General features: G+C 48.9%; 2 protein-coding genes across 2 annotated transcripts; both read right to left on the bottom strand.

Annotated features, from left to right (window-relative positions):
- Nucleotides 1-7,397: 7,397 nt before the first annotated feature.
- Nucleotides 7,398-8,493, bottom strand: LOC120650950. Its single transcript, XM_039928263.1, has one exon. The coding sequence runs from the start codon at nt 8,469-8,471 to the stop codon at nt 7,629-7,631; it is 843 nt and encodes a 280-aa protein (XP_039784197.1). The 5' UTR covers nt 8,472-8,493; the 3' UTR covers nt 7,398-7,628.
- A 1,689-nt stretch (nt 8,494-10,182) lies between these two features.
- Nucleotides 10,183-15,200, bottom strand: LOC120712333. The gene is made up of 8 exons (XM_039998123.1): nt 13,802-15,200; nt 12,560-12,593; nt 12,236-12,427; nt 11,367-11,456; nt 11,209-11,274; nt 11,005-11,096; nt 10,852-10,899; nt 10,183-10,740 (listed from the first exon to the last, which is right to left on the bottom strand). The coding sequence occupies exons 1-8, from the start codon at nt 14,221-14,223 to the stop codon at nt 10,623-10,625; spliced, it is 1,062 nt and encodes a 353-aa protein (XP_039854057.1). The 5' UTR covers nt 14,224-15,200; the 3' UTR covers nt 10,183-10,622.
- Between the last annotated feature and the right edge of the window lie 6,254 nt (nt 15,201-21,454).

Raw genomic sequence — 21,454 nt, 5'->3', positions numbered from 1 at the left:
TAGTTTTCTCCGAAGAAGATGTAGACCTGCTCAGCTTTCCCCACACAGATGCATTAGTCATCGATGCCAACATACAAGGCTGGACCATCGGAAAAATAATGGTCGATACGGGAAGCTCCGCAGACATCATCTTCTCAAGCACCTTCGATCGCATGAATATAGACCGTAACCTCCTACAACCAGCAGATGTCCCGCTCATCGGCTTCGGAGGCAAATGGGTCAACGCCTTAGGAAAGATAACTCTCCCTGTATCCTTCGGGGACCTCTCAAACCCAAGGACAGAGCACGTCACTTTCGACGTTGTAGAAATGAACTACCCCTACAATGCAATCTTCGGTCGTGGCCTCATTAACAAATTCGAGGCAATCGCCCATTAGCTCTACTTGTGCATGAAGATGCCTGCAAGTAAAGGAGTAATCACTGTTCGAGGCAACCAACAATTGGCTAGAGATATCGAATGTGGTGTCACTCCCGGACAAAGGAATGTCCATTTGGTCGAAACTGACAAAAAACCCCCACCACTCAAAAAGCCAAAGAGAGACAAAGAGGACACATTCCAGCAAGAGTGTCAAGTGAAGAAAGTAATACTCGACAAGCACCTTCCAGATAGGCAAGTAACAATCAATGCAGCTCTCGAACCAGAGAAAGAACATGAACTACTGGAGTTCTTAAACAAAAAACAAAGATGTCTTCGCTTGGTCAGCAAGTGACCTTCGCGGCATAAGCCGAGACATCATAGAACACAGGTTGGATATTGATCCGAAGATAAAGCCTAAAAAGCAGAGACTTCGCAAGATGTCTGATGAAAAAGTCGCAGCAGTAAAAGCAGAAGTCCAGAGGCTTCTCGATGCGAAAGTCATAAGAGAAGTAAAATATCCTACTTGGCTGGCCAACACTGTGCCAGTAAAAAGGAAAAATGGCAAATGGAGAATGTGCATAGACTTCACCGACCTGAACAAGGCCTGTCCGAAGGATGACTTCCCCCTACCAAGAATCGACAAAGTCGTTGATGATGCAGTCAATAGCTAACTGATGTTACTCCTAGACTGCTTCTTCGGATATCATCAAATCTGGATGAAGAGAGAAGACGAAGAAAAAACGAGCTTCATAACCCCTTTCGGAACATATTGTTTCGTTAGGATGCCCGAAGGTTTAAAAAAATGCCGGACAGTCATTCTCGAGAATGTCCTCAACTGTTTTAGGCCCTCAACTAAGAAGAAACGTGTTGGCCTATGTCGATGACATAGTGGTAACAAGTGCTGAAAGAAAAAACCATGTGGCAGACTTGGCAGAAACCTTCGCCAACCTTCTGAAGGCGAACCTAAGTCTAAATTCGGAAAAATGTGTCTCTGGAGTAGACAAAGGCAAAGTTCTTGGATGCCTTGTATCAACAAAAGGCATAGAGGCGAACCCAAATAAAGTTAAAGCACTCCGAAACATGAAAGAGCCACAGTCCGTAAGGGACGTGCAAAAGCTAACTGGTAGAATAGCAGCATTGAATAGATTCATCCCTCGTTCAGCAGACCGAAGCTTACCGTTCTTCAAAACTCTCCGAAGCTCCAGCAAGTTTGAGTGGGGAGAAGAACAGAAGAAAGCATTTAGGGAATTGAAAAAACTACTTGGAAAACTTGACCAAGATGACCTCACCCAACCCCGAAGAAACTCTCTTACTGGACACATCCGCCTCTCAAACAGATGTCAGCGCAGCCCTAGTGGTGGGAAGAATAGTCGAAGGTCGGCAAAAGCAGTTGCCTGTATACTTCGCCTCAGAGGCATTGTCTTGCTCCAAATTATTCTACTCCAAGTTAGAGAAAATTGGTTATGCCGTTGTCATGGCATCAAGAAAGCTGAGACATTACTTCGAAGCTTACAAGATTGTGGCAATCACTGACCAACTGTTGCATGACCTTTTCCACAACAGAAAAGGGTCAGCAGGTCAGCAGGAATAAGCAAATGGGCTTCAAACCAGCAACACGGACCTTCGAAAAAGGTCCTGACAACCACCCCCTGGTCAATGGCCAAACCTTCGCGGCCAAATATTCTTCAATCAGGTCGCGGCCGCTCACCACCCGCACCGCAGAAGCAAACGCAGAGCAGCACTCCTTGTAGCCAGGCGTGGTCCTACGGAAGTCAGCCTTGGTCACATGTTTAAACTCTTCAATCCTCAATCCAAGAGGATAAAAAATCTCTCCCGAAGAATCTTCACTTGGAAAGCCTATCTTCGCATAAAACCAATACTGCTCCCAATCATCCTCCCATTTGTTCTTTTGGCAGTAGGATAATTCCATCTTCTCAATCCCCTGAGTCTTGTTTGTCCGCCTCGGATGAAAAGAGCAACAAGCACTTTGGGCAGAATACACTTGCGGATCTTCATCAAAAGAAACCCTCCGACCTTGTGGATGCATCTCATAAAGCCTGCAGAAAGCATCCACGCTCACTGGGCCCTCGAAGGTCTTAACCGCCCAAAAGAACTTCGACAATTGCACGATCGCGTTGGGTGTCATGTGGTGCATCCGAAGACCAAAGCGAGCTAGGATCTTCGAAAAAGCAGGATCCAGCGGGAGTCGCAATCCAGTAGCAAAGAAATCTCGAAAAACAACACACTCTCCGTCATGCGGATCCGGTGTTATTTCATCCTCGGGAGCACGGTAGACCCCGGGACCAAAATATCCCTTCTGCTCATAACTTTCAACCAAGTCTTGGGTCGCCCATGACTGACCAAAAATGAGAGTAGGAGGAGGCTTCTCGCGGGAACCCATCAACTCCGAGGGGTCAGCGTCCATGTTCCACAAATCTTCCTCCCCCTTGCTCAACAACCTCCTTTCCTCCTCCGAAGGTTCAATATCTTCAGATCCAATAGGCCTGGCAGTAACCTTCAATCGGGCCATTCCTGAACAGACCAACCAGTCAGTATCGCCCAAAAAAAACTTACAAAGAGTCAGCAGAGCACTCCACAAATGCCTTTCTTTAGCTCACTTCAGTGCCTCAAAGGATGGGACGAAAGAAGTCGCTTTCACGCCTCGAAGGATGGAGCGAATCGAAAAGTGCCGCATGTCGAAATAGACAAGCTGGCGAAGGTTTGCAAAATTGTGAGCGTGAAAGTGACTTCCTCCCTCGCCCCTTTTTATAGGGGGGTAACTTCGCACTGTTCACCCAACGGTAAAATCGAGGAGAAGTCAGAACGACGACGAATCAAGCCACGACGCGTGTCACGAAACACCTTTGGTTCACGCCCACCTCCGACCTTCGGGGAGACCCTTTCGCATGAGTGTCTTGTCTGATCTTCTTTCTTCGAGGGTTCAGCCAGTTGAAGTCGGGCCTCGCCCACGAGGGGCTACTGTTGGGGATGCTCACTAATGATCAGAATCACCTTTTCCCTTTTCCTTTGGTGAAAAACAGGGACGCATACCAATCCCAGAATTCGAAGATTCCGGGGACTGATCGGAGCCGCCCTCCCGAAGGATATAACAAGAACCTTCGGGATGCAGCGGACGGCTCGGTAGCGAACACTGAGGGTGACGCCACACGTAGCCTACCGAAGGTGCTTACCGAAGGTTGCCACGAGTCACGAAACATGTGATCTAGGTAGGAGTGTACAAGTTGAACTGTCTTACCTAGTGGCATTACCAAATACCCCTGAAATAATCTCTTAACCTCCGGGAAAACCGGAGGGGCATTCTTGGAATGTTGTAATAAGGTTGGGGGTATAAATACCCCCTCCCACCCAACATTATACGGGGTTAAACACTTTAAGAATTACTGTGCAGTTTCGATTGTGCAAACTATTCCATTGTGTTCCTCGTTGCTTTGAACCTTCGTTCTACTTTTTCTGTCTGGTGATCAAGCCCTAGATCCAAACATCTTCATCACTTCTTGGGGATATCAGTTACCCGTTCTTCAGATGGCATGTTCCTATCTCAGCGTCAGTGTGCTTTGGATCTCCTTCAGCAAGCTGGTATGAGTGAGTGTCACTCTACGACGACGCCAATGGACACCAAGGCAATACTCTCGGCTACAGATGGTGCACCAGTTGCTGATCCCTCTGAGTACAGGAGTTTGGCTGGAGCCTTACGGTATCTCACTCTTACTCGTCCTGATCTTGCATATGTTGTTCAGCAAGTTTGTCTATTTATGCATGATCCTCGCGAACCTCATCTAGCGCTTGTGAAGCGTATCCTACGGTATGTGAAGGGCACGCTGTCTTCTGGCCTTCACATCGGCACTGGACCGGTCGATTCGCTTACAGCCTACACAGATGCAGATTGGGCTGGCTGTCCTAACTCCAGGCGATCTACTTCAGGATACTCTATTTTTCTTGGTGACACTCTGGTTTAATGGTCATCCAAGAGACAGACTAAAGTATCTCGTTCTAGTGCTGAGGCTGAGTACATGGCTGTTGCACATGCTGTGGCTGAGTGTTGCTGGCTGCGACAGTTACTTCAGGAGCTTCATATACCCCTCTCGAAGGCTACGCTCGTCTATTGTGACAATGTCAATGCTGTTTATATGACAGCGAACCTTGTTCATCATTGATGAACAAAGCACATTGAGATTGACATTCACTTTGTCCACGAGAAGGTGGCTCTGGGACAAGTTTGGGTTCTTCATGTGCTATCTTCACATCAGTTTGCTGACATCATGATTAAGGGTCTTCCTTTACAGTTGTTTACTGATTTTAGGTCTAGTCTTGGAGTCCGTCAGGCTACCCCTGCGACTGTGGGCGGATGTTAGATATATAGAGTTTGTATTGTGCTTGTATTGTGTTTCTTGTAACCCAAGCCTATACGTCCTATATAATGAAAGGTCAACCCCCCCCCCCCCCCTCCCAGAGTGTGTGGTGTTTGCCAATTCTCAACACCAGCCATGTGCTGCCCTTTAATACTGTTGGGATCTGCACCGACACTAAGGTGATCGAGTTGCGGTACCCCGCTTGTGGGTAAAGTTGCACACCTCTGTAGAGTTAAAATCTATTCGAATAGTTGTGCCCACGGTACTGGGCGAGTTACGGTGTGGTCACATAACTACTGTTTATTGTGGGATGGGTTGGCGTGAGTTGTTTTGGAAATGTATCCGGCAGTTGTGCCGTGTGCTACGGCGGATGAGGAGTCCGGTAGCAGCTTAAAACTTGGATCCTGTGTGGATCAACCCCTCATGTTACTCGGTACATGAAAACTGGTTTTGGAAAATGCTTTCATTCAAATGAACCACTGCATAAAATATTGCTTTCCGCAAAACAAACCCTAGCCTTATCCTTGATTTACCTTGTGCATTATATTCTGTTTATACCCCCTCTGTGGGTGTGGTTGGACTTGCTGAGTACGTTTGTACTCACCCCATTCTAAATTTTTACAGAGGAAGACCCAGACTTCGTTCCCGAGGACGTCGAGTAGGGTACCGTCCTGCACCCAGCCTTGCCTGTGGATTAGGGTCACCCGCAGGAGATACCGCATGGCGCAAGACTCTGATGACCCCTTTTTTTATAATTAATATCGTTGTGTGGGTGTGGGTTGTAATCCTCGCGATAGTGGCGCTTCTCTGCTCACTACCGCGTAGAGTTGTACGGTGATGAACCATCTGATGTAATAAATGTGTCATCAGCCTCCTGGGACTGATGTTTGTATCACATTTAGATCTTCTCTTATGAGGGGACGCTTCAAATACCAGGTGGAATCCATACCAGGCAATAACTCTCCACACGTGTGCATGCTTCTGGCTCTATCGGCAGCTGCCAATGCATATCGGCTTCCACGTTGATACTTTATCTAAATACGCTAACAGCCGATTGCTTCAAAATTCAGAGTATATCAAATTTACCAAAATTTGGTGTCAACAGGACAATATCCTTTCCACGCATAATTGCCTCTTGGGCATATCACCAACAGAATTATCGCAAGCTTTACTCACACTGTATGCCCACTTCCCATGCATAATTGCCTCTTGGGCATGTCACCAACAGAATTGTCGCAAGCTTTACTCACACTGCATGCCCACGGTGTCTAGATTGTCAGTGGTGTTGAAGTATGGAAGCTTATCCTTGTTGTTGAAGTAATCCTGGATGATGTTGAGGCTAGAGGTCGAGGAGGGCTCCCAATTGTTGTAGGAATGGAAAACGGTGGTGATGAGATTTCCCGGTATCCATCGCAGAAGCATTGTGCTTCTTCCCCGGCGAGCTCCGGCGGCCGGACTTTGGGTTGCCGACGGGGTTGCGAGTTAGGGGAGGGGGAGAGGGTGGCTGGTGGGCGGAGCAGCCATCGGCAAGGTCACCAGCGGCCGGGGTGGCAGTACTAAAAAACATTAACAGTAACCTTTAAAATTTGTCTCGAAGGTGGACACAATTTTTAACCGTATCGGTGAACCGAGACGGTCATTTTTTATTAATTGAAACGGTTGCAATAAACCACCTCGCAAAATTGATTAACCGAGGCGGGCACTTTTAAAATAATCACCACGGTTAATGTCTATTCACCGAGGCAGGCAATGGAACTCAACCGGCTTAATAGATTAGGCTCAGTCCGTTAGCCCGAAAAGCAAAATTTTGCAGAAACCCTAACTTTATCTTCTTTTTTTTCAACACTCCCACTCCTCCATATAGCAACCAGGCGGCGGCCACCTCCTCCTCCTTCACTCCCTCCGAGCGGAGGTCGGCGGCGGCGGCCCCGAGCGGTGGTGGTGGCGGGCGGCGGCGGCCCCGAGCGGTGGTGGTGGCGGGCGGCGGCGGCCCGAACACGACCTGAACTTCGGCACTGTGTACACATGATACTACAGACACCGCACCAGCCCTGGACTCAACACAGCCGCCGCCGCGTAACAACACGCACACGCAGACACACCCGGCGCGACGCGATGCAGCACGACACACACGCCAGGAACAAACCATGGCGTGTTTATTCCTAACAAGGAACACGTGGCCTCTACAGGTCGGGACCTGGACAGGAGACAAAATGGAGCCAGTGACGGGACCCTGCTGACCGACTCGAGCACCACGATGACGGCACCGCGTGCGGCGGTGCGAAAGACGGTGTGAAAGGGGTCGTCACAAGACCCGGGCACCGAGCCCGCAGCCAGGAAGGGAAGGTCGGCGGAGGAGCCGAACGCGAGCGCCAACACCGCCATGGATGCTGATGACACCACCTCCGCCATGCCCCTCGCTTCCTGAAGCGGTGGCCTGCGCCGCCTTCCTCTCCGGTGGGGGTGGGGGGTTGTTCAAATCGAGATGGGGGAAACGAAACGAGGTCGGCGGCTGTTGCCAGCTGGTTCGTTCGTGGCGCCGTCACACGAGTGGTTCGTGGGTTTGGGTTGGTCCTCTTTCGAGGGATGGTAGAATGGGCAGGACTTCTCTCTCGCTCGCAAAAATGGGCCTGCCCCGTAGTTCCACCGGTACTCCTAGGAATGGATCATCATCCAAAATCCATCTAACAATATCCAATTAACATCCAGTTGATATCACATTAACATCCAATCCAATCCTAGTATGTAGTCCCCACCATCCAATCCTATCCAATCCAAACTCATGAACATCCACATACATCCAACCACATCCAAATCCCTAATTCCCTACCTCTGCCCAGTCGGAGGGGCGAGCCGCCTGCGGCCTGGCGGCGCGGAAGGGCGAGCGCCGGCGCGGAACACTAGCAGCGGCGACGGCGTGAGGCGCAGGCACGTGGCGCGCGCAGGTGCAAGGCGCGGCGCGGGCGCGTCGCAGCGTGGCCTGCCTCCTTGGCCTTTTGTAGCGCTGCCACCAGCCTCGCGAGGCACGAGCCGGCATCGTCGCCGACGCTCTTCCGCGTCAGGTGCTCGCCGACGTCGACGGGCACCATGTTCACCTCCTCGAGCAATGCCCTGGCGACACCGAACAGCTCGTGGCCATCGGCGTCCTCGCCGTCAAGGTGCATCCTGGCAAGGAACCGGAACGCGACGTCGAGATGACGCGCACGGTCAAGGGCGCCTTCTCCGACCCCACCAAGCTCAATACTAACGGCGGTGTCGCGCTGCCGAGGGTGAAGGCCAAGATCCGCTCGTCGGAGCGGGCGCGCAGCCGGAGCTGGCGGTGGGAGCAGGAAGCCGAGGGTAGCGCTGGCCTGCGCTGCTGCGGGGCTGGGGGCTAGCCGGCGGTCGGTGAAGGCCTGCGGCCTGCAGGCTGCCGTGTGGAGCAGGATGGGGAGCTGGTAGGCGAGCGGTGGCGCGGGGACATGAGAGGGCAGGCAAGCGGTGCGCAGGAACAGGGGCGGCGGCGGCTGCAACGGGGAGTGCGCCGCGCAGAGCAGGACGGGGAGCGGGCAGGCGAGCGGTGGCGCGGGGACGTGGGCGGCGGCGATGGTGGCTGGGATGGGGAAGGCGCCGCGCAGGCACGACGGGGAGCGTGCAGCCGGATTTGCGCCGGCTGCCGTGGCGCCGGCGGCCATGGCATCGCCGCTACCGAGCTGGCGGTCCAGTGCCCACGCTGGTGCGTGGAGGCAAGCTGCCGTGGCCATTGCGTACAGTTCGCCTGTTCTCTTCGTCTAATAATCCAATAAAATTTGGATTACCCCCTATTTTTTATCCAACAGAATCTAATCCTATTAGATCTTAAGCAAATGGATATCCATATCCAACTACATCCAAATCCAGCAAAATCCAAATGCCAAAGTCCAATTGAATTTGGATTTAGTCCAATCCATTCCCAGGAGTAGGACCACCGGCCCGCATGTGCTTTTTTTTTTTGACTCGCCCGCAGGCTCTTGGTCAGGGAGGAACTCGATGATGCTCATCCGGTGCAGCGCGAGCCTCACAGCTACAACAGCGTCGCGAGCCACACTTCTTATATATCTTCCGATAGATTTTTTGTTAGCTATCTTTCAATGTTTGAGATCAATGCAGAAGTAAACAAACGGACGAGATGAAAGCGCTTGGGGCAGCTGGTTCCGCGCAAGGCTGGTTTGCGAAGGGGAGCAGGACAGGTGTCCACGTTTGGTTGGCTGCTGTGGAGGGTGGTTGGAAGGATTTCATTTGGACGTGAAACTATGATTTTATTTTTCTTCCAAACTATAAGTGCGTTTTGGATTTTGTTTGAACCATGATGTTACTTAAATTTTATACAACGAAACAAGATTCAATATGAATATATTTTATTTTAATAAAAGTTAAAACATTCAAAATGCATTAATTCAACATTTTGGTATACATGTTGAACTTTTTTTAGATACTATCGCAACATTTCCCATAAAATGTTGAAGTAGTTTATTAAAATTGTTGAACTACATTTGAATAAATGTTGAGTATAGAGTACACCTATTATCTCCTTTTTTTGCGAGTAAAGAGAGCCTTTATTGATTTTCAGTTATAGCAGCATTACAATCTTTAAGCACCAGGTGCTTGATACAATCTGGGACATCTGCTAACCACACCGCGGACGAATTAACTCGCCGAGCGTGGTGACTCAACTCGTGTGCTACTGTATTTTGGCAGCTCTTTACATGTTTCAACTTGAAATCCTCTAGATTTGATTACTACTCCCTTTGCATCAACCATCCATGGTGCTAATCTTGATCGGTCTCTTTCCTCTGACATCAGGCTTTTTATACATGTCTTGTTATCTGATTCCATGGTAATTTTGCCATGACACCATTGCGAAACTAGTCGTAATCCTTCACAGCACGCTGCAAATTCTGCCTCCTCAACGGAGAAACAGTCAAAAAGAATACGCCATGCCGAGGCCACAACGTGACCTTGGTGATTCCGTACCACCGCACCCGTGCTTGCTTGTCCTGTTGCCTCTATGAAACTTGCACCAACATTTAATTTCACCTATTATCTCCTTTGTACGATATGTGACCAAGTTTGTTGTTGCGTGTTCTCCTCTGCTAACAGTTGTGGTCCTGCATGCAACTCACAAGATTCAAAATCCAATCTTTGCATTGTTCCTGTCCACTGAACCAATCTGCACGCGGCTGGGCGAATTGGACTTCTTCTGCTCCCGCTTGCTGCTGCCTGTCTTATTTACTGAGCGCGGAAGGAATGGATGGGCTGCTATTGGATTATAGATGAAGGAGTTAACTATCTACCAGAAGATAACAGCCGAGCACGATCCTCACAGGCACAGCCATCCAATCCAACCACTGATCCTTGAAGCCCCGCCTTTGATAGTTCATTCTCCCTAATCTGAATCTTGCTGCCGCGCAGCCATCTAACGATGTCCTGAAAGCCTGAACCCAATTGGTTCCTTCAGAACCATATAGTTTCACTCCACAAGTTAGTCAGCTTGTACAAGTACAAAAGATGTCAACGATGAATGTCATCATCTCCATTTCACCAATCAGCCAACCTATGCACAGCCACTCTTTAGCCTTTACCCCCGGTCCCCTGTTCTGTTCACTCCTCACCACCACAGCAAAAAACTCTTAAAAACTACTGTATGCTGCTTCCACCCCCATGTACATACATCACCAACCTATACGCTGTAAAAATAAAGTAAAACGCTTGCACGGCGCCACTCCCCTCTATTCTTTCCTCGGAGAGGGCACCCGCGTAAGAATCGCACAAAGAAGCCGGTCCATCCGCCATTATTCCCTAGCGGCTTTGCCTTTTTCCTGGATGGACTACTCGCAATGGAGGCCAAGGAGACGGCAGGGATGCTGGCTTGTGCCCTAGCAGCCTCTCACGAACGAGCCCGGGAACCACTTGGCGAGCAGGTGGTGCTTCAGCTTGATCACCAGCCTGAACACCACGTAGCACGGCACCTGCATCACTGCAACCGCCAGGTACCTGCGTATACCAATTGGTAGGGAATTAGTACAGTATGGTTACAATTTGCTGACTTGCAAAAGTTTGTGTGGAATTTGGTCTTTTGTTATGAGGTACTGTATGTAGCATTACCACAAAGGTGCCAAATTAGATGACAGGTCGAGGAATGGGTAAGGCCACCTGCCAAAGTCACATAGTGTTGAATTAGTATAGTAATAATCTAATATGAAACAGAAATGCAAGTAGTAGTACTTTGCTCATGAAATGGAAGCTGGGAAGCTTTACCAAATTGGAGTTGCTGCATGGACGATCCATTGAAAAATGACGTAAAGCGCTGTATAAAGGAAGAAGTATGCGATCCGGAACCAAGGGAAGCTCTGTCAAACCACATAAATTTGAAAGTTGATCAGTAAAACTACGTGAAGAGCAGTTCAATGAGGTAGTGTCCTTGAGTGACCATGTAGTTAAGTAGTCACTCAATGTGCTTACCAAGCTATTCAGGGCTGCCTCACCGAGCAGGAAAACAGCATTAACTGAATGCATTCCTATCAACAGCTGCGACAAGAGAAACCAGCGAACAATTAGCACCCTTTTTTGTGAGAATGTGAGAGGCCATGTTAAGGAAGAAAGGAGACACGTGTACTTACGAAGTTCAGATTGTAGTCCTTGACGGTGAGGAATGGGAAAATGATGAACCAAAACACACAGTCTGTCAGCATCACAGCACCTGCATTTGTCTGTCGATAAATAGTAAACAAGTTACGGTACTGCTGTAAAGATCGCAAAGAGTTCTAAGACATGATCAATTTATGAACTGGATGGTAAAGTGCAGCCAATAGTATAGTCCAGTACTAATAGGGCTCGTTCTGAAGCTACTGCTCCTAGGTCATCATCCTTGCAGTTATCTATTAATTAATTCTTATCACAAAGCAAAAGGTGAGATTCCCACACTGTCCTATGCCAGCCTAGGTAGACATTCAGTCACGATTGTTGATACTTGATTCAGTTTAGGCCTAGCAAATCAATCCAAAAGAAACAGGTTGCCTTTATTCCTGATGCCACGATCAAAAGAGTCAGCCCTACACTTCAGAAAGTTGGGCAAATGCGACTCAGCTCTTCAAGCAAGAAAGGAAATATGAGGTGTTCAACGTGCGGAGATGTATTTTGAACTCTTGGGCTTGGAACATTTGTAAGTTGGCTCACATAGGAGCAGCTACAGGCCATGGAGGTGTGACCAGACAAAGATGCTAGTGTGTGGGAGCATCTGATCTTCAGAAACAGAATCCAATCCATGAGCACATACACTAATAATGCTTTAGTCGTTAGTGCATCATGGTAACTACCCGGCACTAATAATTGCACCTGAAAAGCAAAAACTAGACCTCCTCCATGTATGCAACACCAAATCAGCAAATGTCAGTGCAGAATGAAGATGCCCCTCTCCAATAAGAAACATGAAAAGGTTCTCAAGTGGATAATATTTCAAACAATTTGGTGGTGTGGAGGCCTCTCTTACCTGATAGATGATCTGGAGCAGGTAACCCCAGAACCCAGCAATCTCTCTAGCACCATCATGTTCTTGAAAGCTCGGTTTAGCAGCCGCACCCCGGGCAATGTAAGCGGTTCCAAGCTCCATGTCTGCTGTCGCCACGGCGACATTCTCATCGGTGAACTTGCTGCAGCCGTAGATGGACAGGGCTGTGCCAAGCTGAAACAATTCACAGACCAATTATTTTTCAGACAAAAGGTTGATTAGAAGTCATTGGAATGCATCATTAGCTTGAGGAATTCGGCGGAGATAAATTATTTGGCTGTGATTGTGGAAAGAGAAAGGGCCTACCCCGAAGTAAATCGTCACCAGAATGAAGGTCCACCTGCATGACAGACAGTTCAACAACCATTAGAAGGATCTGGGGGACAAGTGCTACTTGTAAGAGCAGAGTTACAAAGCAGAAACACTGAAACAGCTACTAGGTCTTTCAGAAAAATTTGGTGCTACCAACCAGTCACAATCTCAGAGTTTTTTCTTTAAAAAAAGTAACAAAGGCTACACTAGTGATTTGTAAAAGAAAACAGTATCCAAAAGGAAGGTATTTATTTACAATCAAAAATCTATATAAAAAATGTTCAGGTTCAGTGGAACAGAGCGTCTGAAGGCCATTTTGTTGGAGTGGGTATTCTTACAGTACTATCCATTCATTTATGAAGCATGGAGAAGCTTCAAGCTTGACCACACAAACAGAGTCGCAAAACCCACCCTCTGCGGTGCTTATGGAGTTATGGTTAGTTGCTAATATTAAACTGAAAAAGATTTCTTTTTCTTAAATGTGCTTCACACGATCACTGCGTTCGGCAGGCTGGAGCTGGAATGGTGTGAGAGAAAAATACTGTTGGGCTGACTGGAGCTGGAGCTGGTGGCTGGAGTGGTATGAAAGGAAATTACTGTAACGCTGGAGGCTACAAGACTAGCCGAACACAATGGATATCTACAATGAGGCTCTTTTCCAATTAATAAAGTAAAGCAAAACAGTACGTCACCCAGAAAAAAAAAAGACTCTCAAAATGTTCCCCAGGGTCAAAAAATGTGCTGGTGAAGGGAAGAAACACCAACAGATAGTGGGTCGCTTCCTGTGTAAGCCACCAAGCCATTTGTTGCTAGCCATCAATTGCGTACAGTAGTATCACAGAGAATGCAGTGAAACTGATTGATGGTTCCATTATTGTTTTCAATAAACACGTTCAATTGATCAATTCTTTCTACTGATTGCACCAAAAAAGAACAACAAAAAAGATCGGAGACAAAGCACCCTTTATTCCCTGAAAACACAAAGTATTACAAGAGGAGAGAACAAATGCCAAAACTTGCTGACCAATTGCTAATTCAAACACCAAAGAAAAAGACTTGATCAGTGGCATGGCAGCTGGCAATACACTCCCTTGTTTTTTATTTTTACCAAACAAGTTTAAATTAGAAAAAACTTTATCCAACTTTGCATCTAATCCACACCAACAAAACAATCCAATCAGAAAAAGGCAATGGGGAGTGAAAGAAACAGGACGTGGTAACAAGCGATTGACTTACTGAGTGTAGTAGTAGAAGATGTTGCCGCCATCGGAGATGACAATGACGACGAGCAGGCTGAGGAGGACGAAGAAGGAGATGAGCCTGTACGCCAGCAGCCACGCCGGGTGGATGTCCCGGAGGCAGGGCCGCCACGCCTCGTCGTCGTACAGCACCCCGGGCCGCCTCCCCTTCCCGCCCCCCGCCTCGCCGCCCGCGGACGAGGAAGGCGGGGACGCGCCGCCGGGGCGCCGGTCGGCGCCGGTGCCCTCGTGGCGCCAGATGAGGTAGGCGGCGACGGACATGCAGCCGAGCACCCAGAGCGCGCACAGCCCCACCCGCCAGTGCAGCCAGTAGCGCAGGTCCGTAGTGTCCGCCGTGGCCATGGGCTCGTACGACCGCGCCGACGACGAGCCGCCCCCGCCTGGTGTGAAGAAACGCATGCCCCGAGCGTTAGCTTAGCTTCGCTAGCCTAGGATCGCTCTCCCTCCACTCTGCTCTGCTCTGCTCCGATTCCCTTTTAGACCAGCAGCAGCAACCAATTGGGGCATGAACCGTGCCACGAACGGACAAGCTCCGGCGCTCCCGGCACCGCCGCAAGCAGACCAATCGCTCGTCGGAGCAATGCGCGCGCGCACAGAGACGGCGAGACACACTCCAACGAAACAGGGAACAGTGGAGCCTTTTGTCCTAGGCGGCGAGCGCTGCGGCTGTCAGATTCTTGTAGCTAAAGAGAAGAAGAAGGCAATGCGAGCGCGAAGCTGACAGCCAACCAACGCCGGCGACCGGAGGCACACACTGATTGCATGCAGCGAAGGCAAGGGGAGGAGGAGGAGGAGTGCATTGATGGGCAACGAACAAGCGGCAGCCCGGAAGATGCCAAGCCCCGCGTCACAAGCTGCGCGGTGCCCTCCGTCCCGCCGCTACCCGCGGGGCCTGCCAATCTCTCGCGTCACAAGGCAAGCAACCCAGCCGCGACAGAAACGAACAAACGAGGCGAGCACGCCTGCCGGCCTGCCTGTCTGTACGCTAGCAGGAGGCTGTGCTCACCATTCAGAGCTCGGAGAGGTAGGATGGTGTTACGGCGGGGAGGATGAGGAGGGACGGCGGCTAGGCTGGAAGGGCGGCAATGGGACGGCGAGGAGGGGATTAAAGAGGGGGTGGGGGAGGGAAGATGCTTGCACGCAGCAGTGGGGAATGGAAAGCTACAAAAGCGAGGTGGGGTGGGGAATTGGATGCTTTGCTTCTTCCACCTTTGGAGGGAAAATCTCTCTCGTTGTTCTCTCATCCCAATCTCTGCGGGTTTATATACATGCCACACACACACACATGGGGGATGGGGACACACACACAATGTCATCCTCACTCGTTTATCTACTGTGGAATTAGAATCTCCCTTGCCACATCAAACCATCTTCTCTCTCTCTCTATCTCGCTCTCTGATTTGCATGGATGATGACTTGGTTGCTTACAGAGTTAGAGAGAGAGTGTGTTGGTTTGGGGAAGGGGTAAAACAAGGAGGGGTGTGGCTTGTGACAGGGGCCATGCCATTGGAGACTATGCAATTGCCATAGTGGGACAGGCAGTACAGCTACGCGGCAGTACAGTGTGCAGAGCAAGGTAGCTTTTGGATTGACCAGGGTCAGCCGGGCTGGACCGGCTGTGGCTGGGTCCTGCCTGCCTCTGCCTGGATCTCTTTCCTTTGAATGGAACCGAGGCTGCTTTTTCCTATGCTGCTGCCGTGGAGTCCTGGATCGGCCACACCAACACGATGCCAGGCAAGCCCGCGCACCGACAGTCTCTGAGATTTCAGTTTTCATGCACACGCAAAAGAATAGGGGGGGGGGGGGGGGGGGGGGGGGGGGGGGGGGGGGGGGGGGGGGGCGGTTTTACTTTTTCAAACCCTGGTTCAGCGAAATTCAAGGAACCAGCAATGGGAAGGGGACAGAAGTTAGTACTGCATCGGGCAGCTAGGGGGAAAAGAGAACTTTTCTTTTACTTTGCTTGACTGAAATGTGAACCAGCCTTGACTCGTTGACTGCTCTAGGACTAACCTGGACTCCTTCGCTATGATTTTATTTTTCATAAAAACTTCAGAGAAGCCTGTATTGGTAGTTAGTTTGAGTTCATCAATTCAACAAAACTCCCTTGTCAAAATGCATCTCCCTCCTTTTTTTTTAATGAAGCTTAGCTGTTCTCTTTGTAACCGATGCAACAGGGACCCGCTTTTACAGTTTTGTGAGGAATCTTGGCTGGGTTTAGCAGAACACGAAACCTTGCCGGCCAGGGCTTGGAATATGCCTAAACCCTGCAGATAAGGGCCCTGTTTAGTTCCCACCCCGTAAACACAAAAAAGCCGTAAACGCAAAAAAGTGTAAAAGAATCTTGCTAATTTGAAGTACTAAATAAAGTTTATTTACAAAACTTTTTGTATGGTTGGGCTGTAAATCGCGAGATGAATCTAATGAGACTACTTAATCCATGATTTTACAACAGTGATGCTACAGTAACCATCCACTAATTATTGATTAATCATGGATTAATTAGCATCATTAGATTCGTCTCGCGATTTACAACTCATCTGTGCAAAAAGTTTTACAAATAGACTTCATTTAGTACTTCAAATTACCTATATTCCTTTGAAATTTTTTTGCATTTACACCCCATCGGATCTAAACAGGGCCAAGGTCACCGCCAAGGTATCACCGTCCCATGTCTTCTATCTAGGTTTACAACCTACTCTACTCCTCTAGCGGCAAAGAGAACAGAACATGCTAATTATATACATATATATATATATATATATATATGTAAAGATACATAAAAGGGCCATGCAATGCAAGCATGATACTACCGTTTGACAAATCTCTACATGAGTACAAACTAGCGAGCATTATCAGCCTAGGCTTAATCATGCCGTTTTTGACGAGGTGTTTTTTAGCGTATATAATTCATAACCTAGTGACTTAGACTTGAGCATATATGGGTAGATGCATGCAGACATGGAGATCGGAGCGGAGAGGGCAGTTGCCACGGCGACGGCCGTGTGATCAAGTGCCCAATGACTGGCTTGTCCCTGTTGTCATCTTCCCTGCGCTGCTTTACTTGCAGGCACAGAGCTTAGCTGCCATGTCCAGCTCTCATCCATCCATGTCCATCTCACCACAAGCAGCTGCTGCTGCTGCTGCATGCAAGAACAGGAGGAGAAAGCAGGCTGCTCGTCGTCGGCCGGTCGCTGCTGCATGATGGCTCTCTCTCCGGCAGCTGGCAGGTGACCCGGATCATGGACCTTTGAATTGGGTGTGACAAGATTGCCAAACAGCTGCATGGGTGTACTGGCTGGCTGGTTGGGGTAATTAGGTAATTGACCTAGGGGTTGGGTTAAACAGGTGTGTTGTTATTAAACTATAATTGGTGGGGTTGATTAGGAAGGGGTAGGGTCCATGCATATATGATGGTAATGATGAGCGACACAGGCCGATCTTTGTAGGGCAACGTGTTTGATTAAGGGCTGGGGGATTCTCTGCGGCTGATCGATTGCTTTATGATGGATCCCAATGTGTGTTTCATGATGCTAGTCCATATATATAAGGTTGAGATAAACTAACACACACTCGGAGGGCTAAGCTACTAGTGGAAAAGCGGAAAAGAGAGAACGAGCACGTCACACTCACAGCTCTCTGTCTGATGTGTGTTTTCTTGACCCAAAACGACTATTCTGGAAGTGTTAAAATAACGCAAAAAAGCGGGAAAATCCTCAAGTTTCATTAGTGTCTGCATTCAGCTAGTAAGCTCCCCAATGCAAGCACATCAAAACGTTTCAGCGCGGGGTTGAACACTCAAGACCTCGTGAGCTGATGATCAGCCCTTCTTAGCTAGAAAAGGCAGGCGATCCGTTGGCGCGCAGAGAATCCCTCCCTGGTCACATACCATGAGGTCGGAAAGGCCCGTGTCTGCTTGCAAATCCTAACTAATTTTTGCAGGGGCATACACTAATCATAAAGGAAGAAATGTATCACAGCAGCATCAGCAGCAGCATGCAGAAGGTCAGACATCACTCTCGGCAAATAAAGATCAAAGCAAAAAAAAATTCTGATCTGAGGAAACAAATTAAAGGGATTGACGACGCAAAAGAGAAAGGCAAAAGGAATGCAAATTAAAAGCCGCAGCTCCCCTGCTGCTCCGTCAGCAGCGTCATCCAGCTTGCCATCGCACATGACCTACATACTCCCAGGGAACTTAGTATGCTAACTAAAGTGCTAGCTACCTGGCACTTAGTATGAACTGATGTATCAAACCATATAAGCTCTGAACTCTGAAGAATTAAGGTGTCGTCTGAAAAATATTTTCAGGGAAATGGAAGCAGGGAAGCCATGCAATAAGCATGCAGCTTGCAGCACAAGGTGGTGAAAGCCAGTGTGAAAGGTTGGCCTAGCTTACGTGAGAAAGCGTGTCACTGTCACACCCACACATCGGACCACTACCACTAAAGTTCAGTAGTTAGTTAGTTCCAAGGTTAGTTTTATATTCGTGGCGCAAATTACCTGACCGACGCAATTTTACTTTCCCCGCCGGACCTTGCTTTTCAAATTACCAAGAACGTGTGTAGTATTCATGTCGTGAGGATATGATTTTGACTCTGTCGGTTGATCAAGCAAACCTAGTACAGTGTTGCCGGACCTACTGTTAGGCGAGCAGAGGAAATTGAATGAGAACGACAGGCTGATTGATACTACTCTGATGCATGCCCTCTTCTGATCTGTGATCTCTGCAAGGCGTCGTGGTGAGCCGAGGTCTGCACGCATGCAATTACTAATCGGCAGGGTTCTCGCCCGTGCCTGCATGGCACGGGAACGGGGCGGGCGCATGCGCATGCGCATCAATGGAGAGGATCAGGGCGGGGCCGATCGAATTGAATGCTCGGCGCGCTGCTCGCCGCCGGCGCATGCAGTGCGCAGCCGGGGACAGTGGCGGCGCAGTGCGTCACGGAGAAGGCGTGACCCCTTGCTCGCTGCCGTGCCCTTGCCAGGGCGCTGCCGCTACTGCTCCCTCGCGCGGGGCTGCGCCTGCGTCGTCGGCTCCTTTCTCGTCGCCGGGAGCGCGCAGTGGCGGAGAGCGCGTGGAGGTGGAGCGGGCGGGGGCATGCAGACCGCAGACAGCAGCGGCGTCGGCGTCGCTTTCGCGGCAGCAGGAGTCGCTGTCCGGACGCGTCCAGTGAGTGGGGGCTCTGTTGTTCTGCGCGCTGCGTTGCATGGGGCGACGTGCGGAGTGGGGATCCATCGCTAGCTCTCATCCATGCATCCTTCTTCCAGGGACCCCACGTCCCCACCTGACCCCACCCCACTTGAGCGTACGGCATGGCTTGGATTACCAGCCGCTAATAACTAGATGGCCGTTGGCCAAGCACCGGAGGATCACGTGCTCCTTCTCTGCTCTCCGAGATGGATCCTCGCTCCTCCATCCGCCTTCTCCCTAGCTTACTCCCGGGCAGGGTTTACGTTATCACTGATACATGGTTTATCAGTGCCCTCCGGTATCGATAATCGATTGAAAATCGGTGAAATATCGCTAAAATCGACTGATAAGGAAGATCAAATTCAAATATCGATAATCAATGATTTATCATTGATAATCGATGCAAATCGGTCGATTTATCGAAAATTCGGCTGAGAAATATATTTAGCAGATGGAAAATAGAAATTTTTATAGTATTTTTATTTGGTTTGTTATGTATGGTATTTTATAAGGTAAATTATACATACATACGTAGCTTACGATAGAATTGCATTAGAAATAAACATGTACATATATTTTGGACATAAATTGAATAAACTATAGATACATATTACATATATCCATGTTATGTATAATTATGCAAACCACACAAATAGACATACACCAAATGAAATTGCACATAAATACAAAAAAGTACATAGTCCATACAAACCACATTGTCCATATTAGCATAAATTGACACAAGTTTTATGCAAATTGGTAACAGACTCATATGGCCACATCCATAATTCATACAGAAAGACACTTAAAACATCCATTTTTCATAAATAACACTTTTTATATAATAATTATGTAAACCAATTAGACATTTAGACATAGTTTTTTTTAGTATAAGCATACATATTATAGTCAACATTGAAGCCTATTGTATCCTAACCGATTTAACAACAAGTCAACATTGAAGTCTTTCTTCCCACCACTAATATTTAACACTAGTCTACATTGCAAATTATCAGTATAACCATCCATTTGTAGCATAATATACAACAATATAGTAAATACCCCATGCATATTTGGTCAAGTTGGTGAAAGGAAATAGAAAATCAACCAAAATTGTTGAATATCAACTGATTTGCATTGATTATCGATGGATTTGCATCAATTATCAGGCTTTAGTATTGGAAACATTTTTTTGTCTAAGCAAACGGTGGTTGTTTTTAATATGTGACATCATTCTAGACTACAGAGAGGCTCTAGTTTTTTATAGAATTTTTTCCACACTAGTTATAAATTTTTTTGAATTTTTGAAATTTGGATTGAAATTCATCGAAAAATCAATTGATAACGTTTATCAGTCAACATCGATAACGGTAAATTTCACCGATAATCGCGATTATCGAGCGATTTTGTATTCCATGCTCCCGGGTGGGCATTACGAACAGGCCCTGAGTACCAGATGATGGACAGCTAACTGAAGAGGCGATTCAGGTTCAGATTCGTATTCAATCGTGCATGCATGCTGGGAGGATGCAGAAGAAGCTTCATCATCCATCCTATCCCGTGCGTTCAAGGGCAAGGGCCGACGACGACGATTGCACGCTGGCTCGTCTTTCACTCCTGTCTTCCAGAGCCCCCAGACGGCCGCGCCTGCTGGTCACGGCCGCAGGTAAACGACCGAGCTAGCACTAGCAGAGTCCGATCCGCACGCCACACCAACATGGGGGACAAACATACATGCTGTGCACAGTAGACCTGGGCAAACGTCGGGTCGGGTCGGGTCGGGTTCGGATCGGGTCAAGACCGAGTCACGGGTCGCATATGACGGCCCGCGCCCGACCCGTACCTATCACCGGGTCGGGTCGGGTTGGCCCGTGCACCCTGCGCGGGCGTGTCGGGTCGGGTTTTTTTCGGGTTGGGTCAGATTTTTTGGCCTTTGGGTCGGGTTTTTCGGGTTGGGTCGGGTTTTGGGTCAAAAATCACGGCCCGTGCCCGGCCCGTTGATTGTTGCGGGTCAAAAAATACGGCCCACGCCCACCCGCCACGTAGCTCGGGTCGGGTCGGGTCAGGTTTTTTTCGGGCGGATTGGGTCGGGTTGTTCGGGTCGGGTGACTCATGCCCAGGTCTAGTGCACAGTAGCAGGACCAGCCAATGCAAGCGAAGAGGTCCAAGGCTCAGTACTAGCCTTCGGCCGATCGATCTGGACGCTGCAGTGCCTTGCTGCTGCATATTCGCCCAATAGTTTCGTGCTAGGAAGCAGGCACCCCTCGTCTATTATTCCGCCGCCCCATGTACTGCAGTATCGCACCATCATCACAAGGGCAAAAAAAAAACTGCCCGGTCCACTAGAAACGGACGAACATGTGACTGTCGTGTGACAACGATAACAATCCGTCCATCAATCCATCCATGGATTGATGGATAGGCCACCACCACGTAACG

This window comes from Panicum virgatum, chromosome 1K, assembly GCF_016808335.1.
Source record: "Panicum virgatum strain AP13 chromosome 1K, P.virgatum_v5, whole genome shotgun sequence".
Taxonomy (NCBI): domain Eukaryota; kingdom Viridiplantae; phylum Streptophyta; class Magnoliopsida; order Poales; family Poaceae; genus Panicum; species Panicum virgatum.
The sequence above is the reverse complement of the archived record's forward strand: the minus strand, read 5'-3'. Positions and strand labels throughout refer to the sequence as shown.

Bases quoted from the DNA above. Each gene is read 5' to 3' on its own strand.
- LOC120650950 (XM_039928263.1), bottom strand. From the start codon at position 8,471: ATGGCCACGGCAGCTTGCCTCCACGCACCAGCGTGGGCACTGGACCGC.
- LOC120712333 (XM_039998123.1), bottom strand. From the start codon at position 14,223: ATGCGTTTCTTCACACCAGGCGGGGGCGGCTCGTCGTCGGCGCGGTCG. The intron at 11,457-12,235 runs GTAAGAGAGGCC...ATTTATCGACAG, and splicing joins TGCTCCAGATCATCTATCAG to ACAAATGCAGGTGCTGTGAT. The intron at 10,900-11,004 runs GTAAAGCTTCCC...TGACTTTGGCAG, and splicing joins CATGCAGCAACTCCAATTTG to GTGGCCTTACCCATTCCTCG.